General features: G+C 38.6%; 3 protein-coding genes across 3 annotated transcripts; all 3 read left to right on the forward strand.

The window, feature by feature from the left end:
• Positions 1–1,104: 1,104 nt before the first annotated feature.
• LOC131332678 (uncharacterized) lies at positions 1,105–2,621 on the forward strand. The gene is made up of 2 exons (XM_058366976.1): positions 1,105–1,612; positions 2,343–2,621. Exons 1-2 carry the CDS (start codon positions 1,448–1,450, stop codon positions 2,619–2,621), a joined length of 444 nt encoding a protein of 147 aa, XP_058222959.1. The 5' UTR covers positions 1,105–1,447.
• Positions 2,622–3,733: 1,112 nt separating this feature from the next.
• LOC131332679 (uncharacterized) lies at positions 3,734–7,925 on the forward strand. The gene is made up of 4 exons (XM_058366977.1): positions 3,734–3,790; positions 3,951–4,015; positions 6,241–6,414; positions 7,451–7,925. Exons 1-4 carry the CDS (start codon positions 3,734–3,736, stop codon positions 7,644–7,646), a joined length of 492 nt encoding a protein of 163 aa, XP_058222960.1. The 3' UTR covers positions 7,647–7,925.
• A 3,195-nt stretch (positions 7,926–11,120) lies between these two features.
• LOC131332097 (bax inhibitor 1-like) lies at positions 11,121–15,124 on the forward strand. Its single transcript, XM_058366164.1, has 6 exons — positions 11,121–11,428; positions 12,239–12,382; positions 12,482–12,573; positions 14,175–14,361; positions 14,471–14,626; positions 14,789–15,124. The coding sequence occupies exons 1-6, from the start codon at positions 11,315–11,317 to the stop codon at positions 14,837–14,839; spliced, it is 744 nt and encodes a 247-aa protein (XP_058222147.1). The 5' UTR covers positions 11,121–11,314; the 3' UTR covers positions 14,840–15,124.

Below are 15,124 nucleotides of genomic sequence, written 5' to 3' on the forward strand. Positions count from 1 at the left end.
CCATTTGATACACAGGAGGGAGAGAGAGAGAGAGAGAGAGAGAGAGAGAGAGAGAGAGAGAGAGAGAGAGAGAGAGAGAGAGAGAGAGAGAGAGAGAGAGAGAGAGAGAGAGAGAGAGAGAGGGAGGTGTGCTAATGACATAAATCAGCTGCACTTTCACCATTTTCAACTCTACCATTCAACTCGTTCCATCTATCAGATCATAAGAACGAAATACCATACGGAATACAAAGAGGTTTTTCGTTGATCCCCGACTTCTAATCTAATCTCTGAAAGACCATATATGTAAGCTAACGTTGCTTTAAGTGATATTCACTTGATAATAAGTTGTTCGACAACCTATTTAACCGACAGTTTGAGCTTTGATTCTAATTTATGAAAAGTTGCACAAACCATATTTACAACTGATTTCAAGGTTTTAAGTAAATAACAGGAGTAATAATTACCAAAATCTAAAAGTAAAACTTTCAAATAATAACAAAAGCGACCGATTTCTTAACATATACTCCCTCTGTCCCATAATATTTGTCCGGTCCGCGAAACGAGGGCTACAAAATAATGCATTTCTTTCGAGAAAAAATTAAAATTTTTTTCATAAGTTAAAAGAACTCGTCGAGATCTAGTAAATTGTTGAATTTTTTTTCAACTTTTCTTACAAAAATAGTATTTTTTTTACGTCTTCATTTTGCGGACCGGACAAATATTATGGTACGGAGGGAGTAAAATAGAGGAAGAATTCAGAATCAATGGAATTTATTATGAATAATTGTGAAAAGCTCGCCTAAATTCTTACATCATATCTTCCCTGTGTAGTCCGTCACGGGACATTTGGTGGCAGTGCCCCATCCAGACGGGTTGGAGATCCAGGTATGACTAAATTTTTAGCTACTTCACGAGCTTTAACAAACTAAAGAAAGAAAACAATAATATTTGCACATAAATCTTAGCTTGGACTTGAGTTAATTCACTAGCTTTCACAAACTAAAGAAATTTCTGTCCTCTCAAAAACTTCAAAAAGTGAAGTTAGCAGCAGCCAAAAAATAGGCTTTAGTAAATCAACCCTTTTGTAATTTTAGTTTGAATTATTATTAGTTTTTGCTGAGTATATTAGCTGTTGAGGAATAGTTAAGAATTTGAAATTGAGAGAGAGACTTGTATTTGACCTTCTCTCATTCACCCCGGTCACTATCGACCCTCATTCAACCCGTGACTCATTTCAAGTTTCAACTCGCTAAAATCCACCCATTTGATACCTCTGCCTAAATTTATTGTACAATGAAGTGCACCTATGCATGTTGACTTTGCTTTCTTTGTTTGAAGGGTTACTGTATAGGGCTTTTATATGTTTTGTGGCTTTAAACTCTGTTATCTATAGGTCCTGGGATTACTGGTCGAGGTAACGGGGGAAGATTTTAAGGAAGAATATATCAATCATGTGTTACAAGTAATGACAAGCATTTTCCAGTTGGCTGTCAATGTTTTGAAAAATAGGCAGCTGGGTCTCTCTGTTGAAGCTACAGATTGCTCTTGGAAAGAGACATACTACTCATTAATTTTGTTGGAGAAGATACTGCATCAATTTCATGGTACGTGCCTAGCAGGGCATCTTGAGGTATTAAACCTTTTTATTACATCTGTATGGATGTGCATGGTTAATGAGTACGTCTGTGTATTGTATGCTCAAATATTCACAACATGCGAAACATAGTTCTTCAAAGCCTGGTTGGGGGCGTCAGTGGTTGGGCATGGGGCTCTAATAGGGGGTGGTCTTGGTGGTGGAGCTGTATGGTTGATAGAGTTGGATTTGCGGTCAGCTAGTTGCAACGGGAAGGTCAAAGAGTTTTAGAACTCAATTGAGAATGACTCTTTGAGTGCCTGCTCTCATAATGTCGTGGTCTGCATGTTGGGCTGGCATCTTAGAAGGTTTTTTGTTGGTTGGTTATGGTTGTGCAAATTTTCCAGTGGCCATCACCTTATCATGAATTATTGGCAAATCAATTGCAGTACAATGTGCTGGTTAATTATTTTTCTGAGAAATAACCATTATGTTAAAGAGAGGCATTAAGGGAATGCTCTGAAAAATTATGAAGCATATCCTCCCCAATCAAGTGAGCTTTCGTGTTATTCACAATTCTTCTTGTAGCATTAATTCCAAAATCCGTATATTTCTTCTGTCTTTTGATGTTGGGGAGCCTTACCTTGATTTGTCAATTTGTCTCTTGTTCACAATCATCTGGTCTAAAAGCTTAAATTGTAATGTAATGGATCTAATAGTATGTACGTAACTATGTATATGGGTCTAACGGTATTCATTTATTTTTCTATGATTTATCAATTAACAGGATATGTGTGAAACAATTTGTGAGCTTCTGTTGCGCCCGCATGTATGGTTGCGTGATGTATTGAACCGCTTGGTGGCCTTTTACTGTGCTTCTGTGACTGAGGCCAACAGAGCGAACCACGAGAAGTCATTAGGAACGTTTTTTCGTATGACACCAAGTAAGCTTTTTCTCATAGCTGTTTCTCTCTGCTGCCAACTAAAGGCCCCCGCTAATCGACGATGCAGCCAGCACCCTAATAACACGAAACCTCACCTTCAAGACTTGTGCTCTGCGTGCTAGGTTATGGTTTGAATACAAGCAATAATACATCATTTCTCTTTTCTTCACAGGCATATAGCTTGATTCCAAATTTTACGTTCGTTGTTAATGGGTTTACCACAGCGGTTTTCATCAATTCGGCTAATTTGTAGTTTGGTGGATATGATATTGGCACAGGTGTTTTTTGCAACGGTACGTGGTGAAGAATTTGGTTGGATAGATTGTTCAAATTGAAGTTCATGCGATTAACCAATTGCTCAAGATCCCATCATTCAACCAAAAAGAAAAGGGAAATAATTTCACACTCCTTTTTTTTTTTATATCTACACTCCTTTTTTTAATTATAATAAAAAAATACACTAAAAAATAAGAAAATGAATGTGGATATTAAAATTGGTTTATTGATATCTGCACTCCTTTTTTTAGTAGAAAAAAATGCTAAAAAAGAATGTGGATATAAAAAAAAGGTAGATAATTGTATTGGACAAGGGTTGTTTGGCCTAATTAGCCAAATGGCTTATTTTTTTGTCCTTATTCATATTTTTACTCATTTGTTAGTTTTTGGTTATTAGCTAATTTTTTCATCTTTATTCAAAAAAAAATGAATTTTGATCGTAATTTTTTACTTTTTAGAATCCTTTAGACATTATGAAGTATTTATCAACAAAAACTGACGAAAAATTAACAAATGTGAAAAAAAAATTGAATAAGGACAAAAAAAGAAGAAGAAGCCATTTGGCTTATTAGGCCAAATAAAGAAAAATGATTTTTGCACTCCAATAATTTTTTATGGTGGCACTTCAAAACTTTTAGTATAAAAAATATACATAGCCAGACATACTAAAAGACAAATTTTGAAGTGCCATCGTAAAAAATTATTGGAGTGCCAAAATTATTTTCCCCAAACAAATTGATGATGGGATATATTATTTGTGTCAATTATTTTTGGATTATTTGTTTGATTTCGTGAGAGGAACTTAAAACATAAAAAGTTTCGGTAAATATTTTTAAAATTTCATTGAAGAAAAAGGGTCCTTAGTGAGCTTTTTGCCCTAGTGGTCAGGGCCTAGAATTTAGGAATTTGTTTTCTCTTAGATTTCATGTTCAAAACCCTCCAAGTGCAGTAAACTCCTATGGGATTTTGCTCGGTGCTGGTTGATATTAGGATTGATTCTCCAAAATTAGCGGAGGTATGCACTCACCTGAGTTATTAACAACTAATAAAGTTCTCATAAAAAAGTTTTAAGCAAATGGTAAATAAAAAATTAGTCCGAACGTGTCCTAAGTTAAACAGCCTTAATTGCTCTAAAATCTAAATAATGCTAGAATGATATTGTGTGAAAACTTTAGTCGGCTTGTTTGGTTATGGGTATAGTAGGATATGAACTTGAGCTGATTCAGCTGAAACAAGAAGGGTAAGTATCTGTACTTACCCCTTAAACTATCCAAAATATGTTTGTTTTGTCTTTAAACTATCAATTGCACACACTTGCTTCTTAAAGTAACCAACCGTTACTTACTAAGGACAATTCCCACTTTCCACACATGTTTTGGACGGAAAATTCATGCCTTTGATGAAAAAGTGGTGACCTAACGTTACCAAATAGTTTGGTGCCCAAAAGAGAGTTATTTTAGACTTTTACTCTCAAAACCAAACATTATAGAAACAAAATTGATTTGGGGGTTTTCAACTGAGAAAGCCCGAACACCCCACGCGACCAAGAGAGAGACCGATTGCTCACACCGGAAGGTTTTCGATTGGTTTTTTATTGGATTTGCCAAACCGAACACAGTCGGCCTCTTGACATGTCAATTTGACTAGCTTTTCACTTTTGACATATGTGAAGGGTAGTATTATTTACTTTACACGGACAGAATTGTCCTGCTCCTGGATGGTCAAATAGATGGGGCAATATTCATCTCCTATTATTTTGGTGGGGGGGGGGGGGGGGGGGGGGGAAGGAATAGACGTGTTTTTCAAGCCACAAGCTCTAATGCCTGTTTGATTATCAGGTTGTCTCTCATATTCGTGGCTATGTGAGTTCTTGAAGGTACATCGGTTTTTTTTTGTTTTTCCGGAATATTATATGCATGAGCGGATGTTAGTAGATTAGTCCATTGAGAATTTCAAAGGTCTTTCATAATCTTAAATCTCAAACGCCCACAACAGAGCTCGACCCTTTGCCTCCCACTTGGGTAGGACAGGAGTTATCAAATGATACTAGCAGGGTTTTTTTATGTGCTTGGTTGGGACATTTCTACTAGGGTGTTTGAGGTCTATTAGAACATCTCCAATGCAAGCCACCAAAATAGATACCCGAATCTTTATTTTCATCTTTATTTAATAAAAAAAATGCATATAAAAAATGCATATAGTGACTTTACTATTCATTACAGCTCCAATTCAAAACTCTATTTTCATCTCTATTTGCAACAACTTTTCCTTCAAAAGTTCAAATTATGAATTTTCAATTTTGTATGAAGTATGTCAAATATGGATCTCATCTTGAAGCTCTCATGAATATCTACATAATAATATGGGGATGTAATAATTGGACTGAAAATACAAAAGTCATTATTGTTATAGCCACAAAAGAAGGTGAATTTTTTTATAGACACTCATTTTCTTCTTGGATGTGCATTCAAAATTTGAAGACTTAATTAGTGCTCTTCTTATATGTTGTTTCTTTTTTTCCAAGTGTGTAGGGCGCTGGCTGTGTGCCTTGGCTGTATTTGTCTGGAATATGCCTACTATTTGGTTTGTTTTTAATAAAATTTCAATTAACCAAAAAAAAAGGGATAATATATATATGATGTAAAAATTTGATTCAAAAGAATCGAGCAAAAAAGTCAAAAAAAAATTAGGCATCCTTAAAAATAACTAAGTTCCACATCTCCTAATTTAAAACAATGGTTTTTACATTTGACTTCCATCAACGTTAAATTTGTACTCTCGTGATCAACACAAATCTATTTCACATTTATACCACAAAATAATTTTCAAAAAACACATTGGAAAAACAAAATCAAAAAGCGTAATTTTTGAAGCAAAAATGCTACACACACAACCACTCCCACACAACAACTCACACAATCGATGATGTCATGACGTCATTAAAAAACGGCATCGTTTTAATTATTGAAAAAAAAGAAGCCAAGTCGGGAACAACAGCTTTCAGCTTTCCCTTTCCCTTTCCCTTTCCCTTTCCCATTCCCCTTCGCGAACAGAGCTTCCCTTCCAAAGTTGTCAAATCCGTTCCGTACCGGCCGGTAAGTACCGTACCGGTGCGTAAACGGAACGCAAAAAGTCATGTTCCGTTCCGGTTGAAATACCGGCCTGTTCCGGCCAATACCGGGTGTACCGGACAATACCGGCCTGTTCCGGACATATTCCGGTGTTCCGGCCGGTACAAAATTACCCTCTCTCTTTTTTTTTTTTTTTACATTTTATTTATGTTTATACTTAAAATATGGTAGATATATATTAAATATATATAAAAAATATTAATTGCGGTAAATCCGGAACGGTATCGGGATACAGCCCGGTACCGGTACGTACCATTCCAGTAGTGAAAACGGTACGCTGGCCGGTACGGTATTGACAACTTTGTTCCCTTCCCCTTTCCCACCACCGGAGAAGCAAGAGGGGCTCCCACCCCCACCACCGGCGACGACGCTTCCCACCTCCACCTGTGACCACGCTTCCCACCTCCACCTCCACCACCAAAACCCAACCCCGGCGCTCCCCACCGCGGAGCGACCGCCCCCACCACCGGCTTCTGGGCAGTCCGACGTTGTTACATCCACCACAAAGGTCTCTCTCTCTCTCTCCTTAAACTGATTGCTGAGTTGCTCCACCATAAATTGAGTTTCTTGAAGAAAAAAAAACCCCAAATTCGAAAATTAGGGTTTTGATTTTTTTGCTAATCATGAACTTTGATGATGGAGGAAATTTCTGTCATTGTGTGTGGTTATTTATAGATGATTATCATGCCTTTGTTCATATACATACATGAAAATGAATGTCTTTTTTTTCAGTTGGGAATTCATGCTTTCGTGAATTGAGTTATTTTGGGGTTTTGGAATCAGTTGGGTTTAAGAACCCTAATTAGGGCTTTTCTTTGTTGCTTTTTCCTATTGGAACTGAAATTTGTGATTAGAAGCAATAGAAATTAATATTAAGAGTTGATTTTGATAACTAGGTCACTATAATTGAGTGTTCAAGTGCTGTTACAGGTTGAACCTGAGAACTAAGCACTGAAAAGTGTAGCTTAGGTGCAGGAAATATGTGTTTCATGCTGAAACTGTGATCGCTAAGTGCTGAAACTGTACTTAAGTGCAGTATTTTGATGGTTATATGCTGGCAATTGGCCCTAATTGCTGGAATTAGATCCTAAGATGCCAAAACTGAGTTCCAGGTGCAAAAGAAAGTGGGTTTTATTTGCTGAATATAAGACCATAAGAGTTTTTTTTTTAAAGAAAAGCATTGAGAGGATTGTTTTGATTGATGGATCAAAAACACTAACATGAATACAAATTTCAGGTGCAGATATGGGCACATCAGAGGTGCCGAAACCATAGTTGTACATTCCTGTTTGGAAACCACTGTGAGTGTTGGTTAACGACCAGTAATCGGGCTGTGTGCTGAAATTGCTGACCAATGGGTCGTTTCATTGGCTTATGCTAGTTTGGGGCTTAGATGCCGGGCAGACGTGCCGTATTTGCTAGGCTTAAATGTTAATAATTGCCTATGCTTATCTACTGATGTTCGTGGATGTTTAAGTTTCATTTAATTAGCATTCATGTCTCACTAACACTCCTGGAATCTGTTTTGGGTTCCAATTTTGCAGGACTAGAGTCAGAGTCCACTACGGGTCACGTTTTGGTGGTTGTGTCTCACTCGGGCATACTGGGATGAGTTCAATCATGTCTTTGTTCATATGGCGCGGCCAATGGAGAGAGATTGAAGCTATTCAGGTGGAGCATATCAGGAAAAGTATCACACATCCCAGTCCTTGGTTGATCCGAAACAAGTTTCAACATTAGCTATGGGACCAATTGCTTTGCAAAGACTAGTGGAGACTCGAAAAGGCAGTGAAAGAAATTGAAGCTATTCAAGTGAATCAAAGGCCAAGGAAAATGATCAATTTATTGTAGTTTGGAAGATCAATATGTACTAAGCTTTGTAATATCAAGTTGTAGTATTGCAAAACCTAACTTCATATGTAATTGATAATTGTGATGAGAACAGCCCGGCGTGGGTTTTAAATTTATTGTATTATGGTTTTCGTTGTGAATTGATAATTTGGCAATAGATTTTGGCTATGAATGTGTCTTGTGAATGGTGAATTAGAATGAGAAATGTCCGGGGTGGACATAGACATGTTAGAATGTTAAATTGGCTTCTTTTTTTTTTTTTTGCTCTGTTTTACGTTGAGATCATGATATTATTATTATTGAACATGAGATTCTATTCGATTCGACATTATCATTTCGTGGCCGGAGGAATAGAAGGTCAATTGAGTTTTTAAAAGCTTTTTCTAGAGTAAGATTTGGTTAGTTGAGATTCTTTTTGGAAGATTGAAATTGAATTCAATTCATAGTTCCAGCGTCATTTTTTTTATCCGAAATCCTATTGCTACCGACGGTACCATAGGGAAAATGCACCGACGGCCACCGGACGGCCGATCCGAGCCGTCCAAAAATTTTAAAAAATAAAACCGAGTGGGCGCACGCGAGAATCAATGGCATCCGAGGTGTGTAGGGTACTTGATCCGAGCACCCATTTTTCGTGTATATTCGGGTATATACATGAAAAAGGGGTGCTCGGATCAAGTACCCGGCACACCTCGGATGCCATTGATTCTCGTGTAAGCCCACTCGGTTTTTTTTTAAAAAATTTTTGGACGGCTCGGATCGGCCGTCCGGTGGCCGTCGGTGCATTTTCCCTACGGTACCGTCGGTACTAATAGCAGTACTCTTTTTTTATGGAGGATGATTTGGTCAGTTCAAGCTGTTATCGATAACTTAAAATAAAAACAAAATAGTACTAAGTTTGGATGGGGAATTTAGTCAACAATATCAATACTAGAATTATGCTAGTGTATTTGGTTCTGGAAAAAATAAGGCATAGTCTCCCCTGTTTTTTGGTCCTAGCCCGACTTCTTCCCTTCTCAGTCCGTACAACAATAACAACAATAGAAACAACATGAGGTTACGCATAAGCCCATCCCGGGCATTTCTCATTCTAAATCACAAGTCACAAGCTATATTCATAGCCAAAATCTCTTGCCAAATTATCATTTCACAATGAAAACCATAATACAATAAATTTAGAACCCACGCCGGGCCGTTCTCATCACAATTATCAATTACATATAAAGTTAGGTTTCGCAATATTATAACTTGATCTAACAAAGCTTAGTACATGTTGATATTCCAAACTACAACAAATTGATCATTTTCCTTGGCCTTTGATTCACTTGAATCGCTTCAATCTCTTTCACTGCCTTTTCGAGTTTCCACTAGTCTTTGCAAAGCTATTGGTCTCATAGCTAACTTTCGCAGCAACTGAGCTATCCTTTACAGTTGCATGATCAGATGATTTCTTTTCCCATCCTCTAGATTTAACAGATGGCTCTCTCCATTGGCCGCGCCATATTTTTACTCCGCTCGAACTCCACCAACGAACATCTACAGTAATGAAAAGAATAACATTACAAAGTTGAGCATTATGCGACCAACTTAAATTGGAGACAGAGTAGCAAGCCATCAAAAATAAAAGATGGTCAACGGATTCATCTAAAGATGGTCAAGCCATTAACTAAGTCCCAGTTTTGAACGAGGTTATAAGTGTTTATGTTGGATTGTATTCATATTCAGATTGGTGGACTGTTTTGGTGGTGTGTCCGGTTTGTGTCCAGTGTGTATCCTACAAGAATCCCCAAGCTTCGTGAATTATCATATGAAACTATGGAATGCTGGGTCCTGGAAGCAATGATCAGTCAGTCCATCCATTTGAGAAGGGAAGAAGGTATCCTATAGTCAAAGCAGCTGTTGCTGCTCATTCTTTGCTGCTGTTCCGTCAGTCCAACTCAGTGTGTTGTTGAGCCATGGCAATCTCGAGGGCACGTTTAGTTGTATCTCATGCTGTGCAGTTGGTATCTCAAATCTTGTTTTCTCTTTGTTTCACAATCCTACCCTTATCTTTGTATAGAACTCATCACTCCAAGATTTCTGTACTCCAATCCATTAATCGTAGAAACTCTTCAATACATGTAGGTGGCGATTCGGTACTACAAACTTGCACCTAGTGATAACAACGGAAGATGCTGCACTGACATGATGTCTTTGAGGAACTGTGAAGACGACTATCAAAAGACTTACAAACAGGGCCTAAATAAACATGAGCTGGAGACAGTGAAAAGTTTGGGGCCTGATAGACTCAGCATGTTCAATACTACTCATTGAGCAGCATTTCAAATCAAAAGTAGGGGCTACACAGCAGTTGCTGATAAAACGTCTTGGAACTGTTAATGTTGGGTAGCTTATGTTTTTTTTGCTAAGCAATGGGTACCTTATGTTAGTAAACCAGCGAAGTTGAGGAAAAATAACGAGTAAGATTTTACTGTCAAATGCCAATCCAAAAAAATGGAGACTTAACTAGTAAAAATGTGGAGACAAATGACACAATTATGGAATAAACATCAAGAGAAACTGCATCCGAAAACCTGTATAGTAACTGATCTAATTTATGTTCAATCAGAATACAATGATTTCAAATGCGCTTCTCCTTTCATTAGGGCCCAGTGATACCAACCAAGTATTAGTGTAACAAGATGACAAAACATATACAATTATTTACCTGCCGTTGCTCGAGGCACAACTTCTCTGAATTTGCCATGCCAAGAACCTCTGATCGGGTATCTGTGGGTGGCAACTTCTCCTGCATAAAGTTACTTTGGGAGTCAAATAGAATTTCAGGGATTGACTTTGAACGCCCACCGAAACAATTTAGGGGTTTTTTTTCTTCAATAAACTCAATTTAGGTTTTTTTCCCAGCAACTCAGCAATTAGTTCAAGGGGAGAGAGAGAGATACCTTCGTGGTGGGGTAACGTCGGACTGCCCAGAAGCCGATTGTGGTAGCGGTCGCCAATGGTGGGTAGCGCTGCCCTCGTCTGCGGTGACCAGGAGAATCAGCCTGAGATAGGGAGAGGGGATTTGAGAACAGAAGACTTGGGGTTGGGTACCGGTGGTGGGGGTGCGAAGCGTGGTCACCGGTGGAGGTGGAAGCGTCGTCACCGGTGATGGTGGTGGTGGGAGCAACCCTCTCTCTCGATTGTCTTCTCCTCGTGAATGTGGGGATGGAAGGAAACGGGCATTCGTTTCAGGAGCTGGGGTTTTTTCCTCTTTTTTTTTAAAATCAAAACGACGTCGTTTTGATGACGTCAGCATGTTGTGTGTATGGTTGTGTGTCCGTACGTTGTGGGTGTAGCATTTTTGTTTTGCGAAGTCGAATTTCAAAATTATTTACGTTGATTTGTTCAATTTCGACCCGAAATACCCTCAAATGGTTTCTTCCTGGCCAAGAAATTGCGGGCTTCGGAAACCACCGCCACAAAACCCCTATATATATGGCTGAACTACGTACAGATGTACCCAAAAACAAAATAAAAACAAACAGACTACGCTTGTCCTTGATTGAGGGAAAAAAATGGAAGCTTTCTCGTCCTTCTTCGAATCTCGTTCGGCCAGCTCCAGTTGGACCTACGATTCTCTCAAAAACTTTCGTCAGATCTCTCCCGTCGTTCAATCTCATCTCAAACAGGTCTCTCTCTCTCTCTCTCTGTCTCTCTCTCTCCGCCTTTTTTATTTGGGGGGGATGCGAAGGTGCGAATTTTATGTTTTTTTTTTATTGATGATAGTCATGTGGACGGAGGAATCATCATATATCAGGGGAAATTTAGTTGGAACGTTCGGGTTTTCGTTCACGATTTGAGGAATTAGGGTTTGTGCTTTCGATTGAAATCAGGGTTCCTATTTGATTATGTTGCCGAAATGTAGTTCTCTTTTGAATTTTTTTTCCCCCTATGGTCGTAGTTTTGTTCCGATTCGATATGCTGTTCTCGATGGGATACAATTTGCGAGGATTTTTTTTCTCTCTCCCACTAGTGCTGCGGAAATTAGAGAAGTTTCCGTTTCTCGGACGAATATTTTGTGGTGCACTGGAATGGAAAAATAAGGAATCAACAATAGTCTTTGGTGTTCGTGTTTAATCGCTGTTGGACTTTTTGGCCTACAGATTATTAGATCACTGTATCAGCTAATTTAACTTGGGAGTTAGGAACTTAGGACTGTTGCGAATGTGACCTACCGTATAGGCTAATGTAATTTCTATTGAAAGCTATTTCTTCAAATTATGATGATGAGGGTAGTTTATATTAGTTTCTTTGTGTTACTAACGAGTTGATAGAGAGAATTTAGACGTGATTTTGACTGTGTCGACAGAGACGCTAATCTTTTCATGTATAGAGCTTTAAGCACTGATTGGTGGATGAGTAAAAATTAATGGTTTTTATCATACAAATTTCAGTTTCATTTTTACGAGTATTAGCTAACGTATGTTGCTGGTTTGCAGGTTTATCTGTCTCTATGTTGTGCTCTTATCGCTTCGGCTGTTGGAGCTTATCTTCACATCCTCTGGAATATTGGAGGCCTCCTCACGACCATAGCTTCTATTGGAAGCTTGGTTTGGCTACTCTCGACCCCTCCATACGAAGAGGTAGTCATCGTTGCAATTTTTTTTTTTTTCCTTTAGTCATTTTTTGGATCTATCTTTTGATCAATTGAAGTTGCTTTCCTGCCGTTTCTTGGTAAGCAGCGAAAAAGGGTTGCCCTCCTCATGGTGACTGCTCTTTTTGAAGGGGCTACAATTGGTCCTTTGATTGACGTGGCTCTCCAAATTGATCCAAGGTGTGTGTTCATTTTAGCCATTCTTTTTTCTTTTGAACTTTTTTAGTGTGTTTAACAGTTGTTTGAAGTTGAGAATGATGTCGTTTTCCTTCGTCGAACTGTAGACCCTTGGAGTAGTTTTTTAGTATTTTACTCTCTTTTCCGGTTTTAGCCTATTAGTTAATGGGAGTGACTTTTTGCCTTTATAGCCATGGGGGAGTAATAACACTGAATGATTCTTGGGTTTTGAGCTTTAAAAAGTTTGAAGTTGGGTTTTTATATTTCTGATTGTATCTTTTAAACATGTATACCCCTTGATCCTGATAAGGGAACATGTAAAGCTTGCTTGTCGGTATGACTGGTTTAGTGTCCGGGCGGTGGATTTATTTAATTTTTTTTATGGTTAAATGGAATATATTATAAATTCTGAAGACGAAGAACGGGGATAAGAAACACCCCTCTTGTCTTCGAACAATTGAATTTAATACAATTAGGAATTGACGGATAATTGAAGATAGAACAACAATGCACTTTGGCATCTCTGACAAGGAGGTCGGTACATTTGTTGCTTTTGCGAACGATATGGCTAATCGGCGGGTTCCCCAACTCCTGAAGGATTGATCTGCAAGTGAGGATTAAGACATGGAGATAATGATTGTTATCCACAGTGTTAAATAAACTCACAACATTAGAAGCATCTGATTCATTAAGAACCGAAGTGATGTCAAGATTTTCAAGTGTTTTTAAGCCGTGCAACACAGCCCCACACTTCCGTGGTGAGACTTGAGATGTTGCCCAATTGGCGTGAGAAGCCTCCTATCCAATTACCCATCCAATCTCAAATCAATTGTACTGCGCATGCTTCTGAGTTCAGAGTACGACCATTCCCATCAATATAGAGTTTATAAGATCCATGAGGTGGTGGCCTTCATCCAACACGGGTAAGGGTGGGTTCGGCTCGGGAAGGTTGAATGAGATATTGCCACTCAAAGGCTTTGGATATGATGGTAGCTTGTGTTTGTTCGGGAGGGATTGTTTGAGTATCTCGGTGGATTAGGGAGTTTCTGAGGAGCCAAACATGCCAAATGGTTAAAAGGAAGACAATGTTCCGACATGCTCCTGAAATATGAACGCAGTGGGAGAGGGAGTTAGATATAAGCCACACATGGATATCCTTGTTGAAGGAAGGTGTGCAGGAGTGGCGAATGGTGATGAGTGACCAGAGTTTCTTAGCAACCACACAATCAAGAAGGGAGTGGGTGGCTGAATCTAGACTGGTCTTTTTTTTACTCAAATCTCATTTTTTATTTTAGTCTGTTTATGTCTTTAAAACATTGCCTGTTTTACATAAACAGTGTGTGGAATCATTCTTAACCTTATGTTGGGTTGAACCTCTTGCTTGCCTGCTTGCTTTGTGACCTTATGATAAGGGTAATGCATTTTCATTTTTAGTTGCAGCAACACACTTTGTACTCGTCCATTGTTCTCAGTTATCTCATAGTGTAATTGGTGCATTTGCGATCTTTGTATGCCCTTACTTTGATTTGAGACTGGTTATTATGTTTTTGGGTTCATATCTGGATAGCCCTATTGACTCAAGTCTTCTACCAACTTGTATACAGCATTCTGGTCGGGGCTTTTGTGGGAAGTGCCGTGGCTTTCGGTTGTTTCTCAGTGGCAGCAATGTTAGCAAGGCGTAGAGAGTACCTTTACCTTGGAGGCTTTCTTTCGTCTTCGGTCTCCCTACTGTTTTGGTTGCACTTTGCATCCTCTGTCTTTGGGGGTTCTGCTGCCCTCTTCAAGTTTGACGTATGTCTAGTTGTCACTCTGTTGTCAGCCTTTGTTCTCTTAGTTAGAGAAAATTGATTGATGGGGTACTGATATTCTATTCATGCTTGCTTATTGACTCTTTTTGCAGTTGTATTTTGGGCTCTTGGTGTTTGTGGGCTACATTGTAGTCGATACCCAGCAAATAATTGAGAAGGCTCACTTTGGGGATCTGGACTATGTAACGCATGCCCTGACCCTTTTCACGGATTTCTTCGCTGTTTTTGTCCGAATTCTGATTATCATGGTGAGTTCTGATTAACTGCATAATTTATTTGCATTTGTAACTACCCAACTGCTGCTTCCATTACGATGTTTGCAACCGATTTCTGTGCCAATCAGTGGTGTACTCTCCCAAAGTTATCTTTTTTAAACAACTGAGGTTTTCTCCTGTATTTTTGTTGTGCAGCTGAGGAACTCTGAAAATGACGAGAAGAGAAAGAAAAAGAGAAGATGCTGAACTTGGCCGAGGAGCTGCATAACTGAAGAAGATTGTCTAAACAAGGTCAAAATGGATCTTTTTCAGCTGTCTATATGAACCTGTGTTTTTTTGAGGCCTTCTTCCGGAAGTTAAAAGGTGTTAATTAGGTGTTAGTACTCCGAACTTGTCAATTGTTGGTTTAGATTGCTAACACCTATGACTAATGGTACATGTCTTGGATTTCTTATGTTAAACATGCAATGTTGAATTTCTTTTCCACTAATATGAGATTCTCCTGTGTGTGTCAGAAGTTCAAATGTTCAA

The sequence above is a fragment of the Rhododendron vialii genome, chromosome 7a, assembly GCF_030253575.1.
Source record: "Rhododendron vialii isolate Sample 1 chromosome 7a, ASM3025357v1".
Taxonomy (NCBI): domain Eukaryota; kingdom Viridiplantae; phylum Streptophyta; class Magnoliopsida; order Ericales; family Ericaceae; genus Rhododendron; species Rhododendron vialii.

What these genes read in the sequence shown, in the direction of transcription:
- LOC131332679 (XM_058366977.1), top strand. Translation starts at nt 3,734, where the DNA reads ATGGGATTTTGCTCGGTGCTGGTTGATATTAGGATTGATTCTCCAAAA. An exon ending in ATTCAGCTGAAACAAGAAGG is followed by an intron (nt 4,016 to 6,240) that starts GTAAGTATCTGT and finishes CCACCGGAGAAG; the next exon opens with CAAGAGGGGCTCCCACCCCC. An exon ending in TTGTTACATCCACCACAAAG is followed by an intron (nt 6,415 to 7,450) that starts GTCTCTCTCTCT and finishes CCAATTTTGCAG; the next exon opens with GACTAGAGTCAGAGTCCACT.
- LOC131332678 (XM_058366976.1), top strand. Translation starts at nt 1,448, where the DNA reads ATGACAAGCATTTTCCAGTTGGCTGTCAATGTTTTGAAAAATAGGCAG. An exon ending in GCCTAGCAGGGCATCTTGAG is followed by an intron (nt 1,613 to 2,342) that starts GTATTAAACCTT and finishes ATCAATTAACAG; the next exon opens with GATATGTGTGAAACAATTTG.
- LOC131332097 (XM_058366164.1), top strand. Translation starts at nt 11,315, where the DNA reads ATGGAAGCTTTCTCGTCCTTCTTCGAATCTCGTTCGGCCAGCTCCAGT. An exon ending in GCTCTCCAAATTGATCCAAG is followed by an intron (nt 12,574 to 14,174) that starts GTGTGTGTTCAT and finishes ACTTGTATACAG; the next exon opens with CATTCTGGTCGGGGCTTTTG. An exon ending in CTGCCCTCTTCAAGTTTGAC is followed by an intron (nt 14,362 to 14,470) that starts GTATGTCTAGTT and finishes CTCTTTTTGCAG; the next exon opens with TTGTATTTTGGGCTCTTGGT.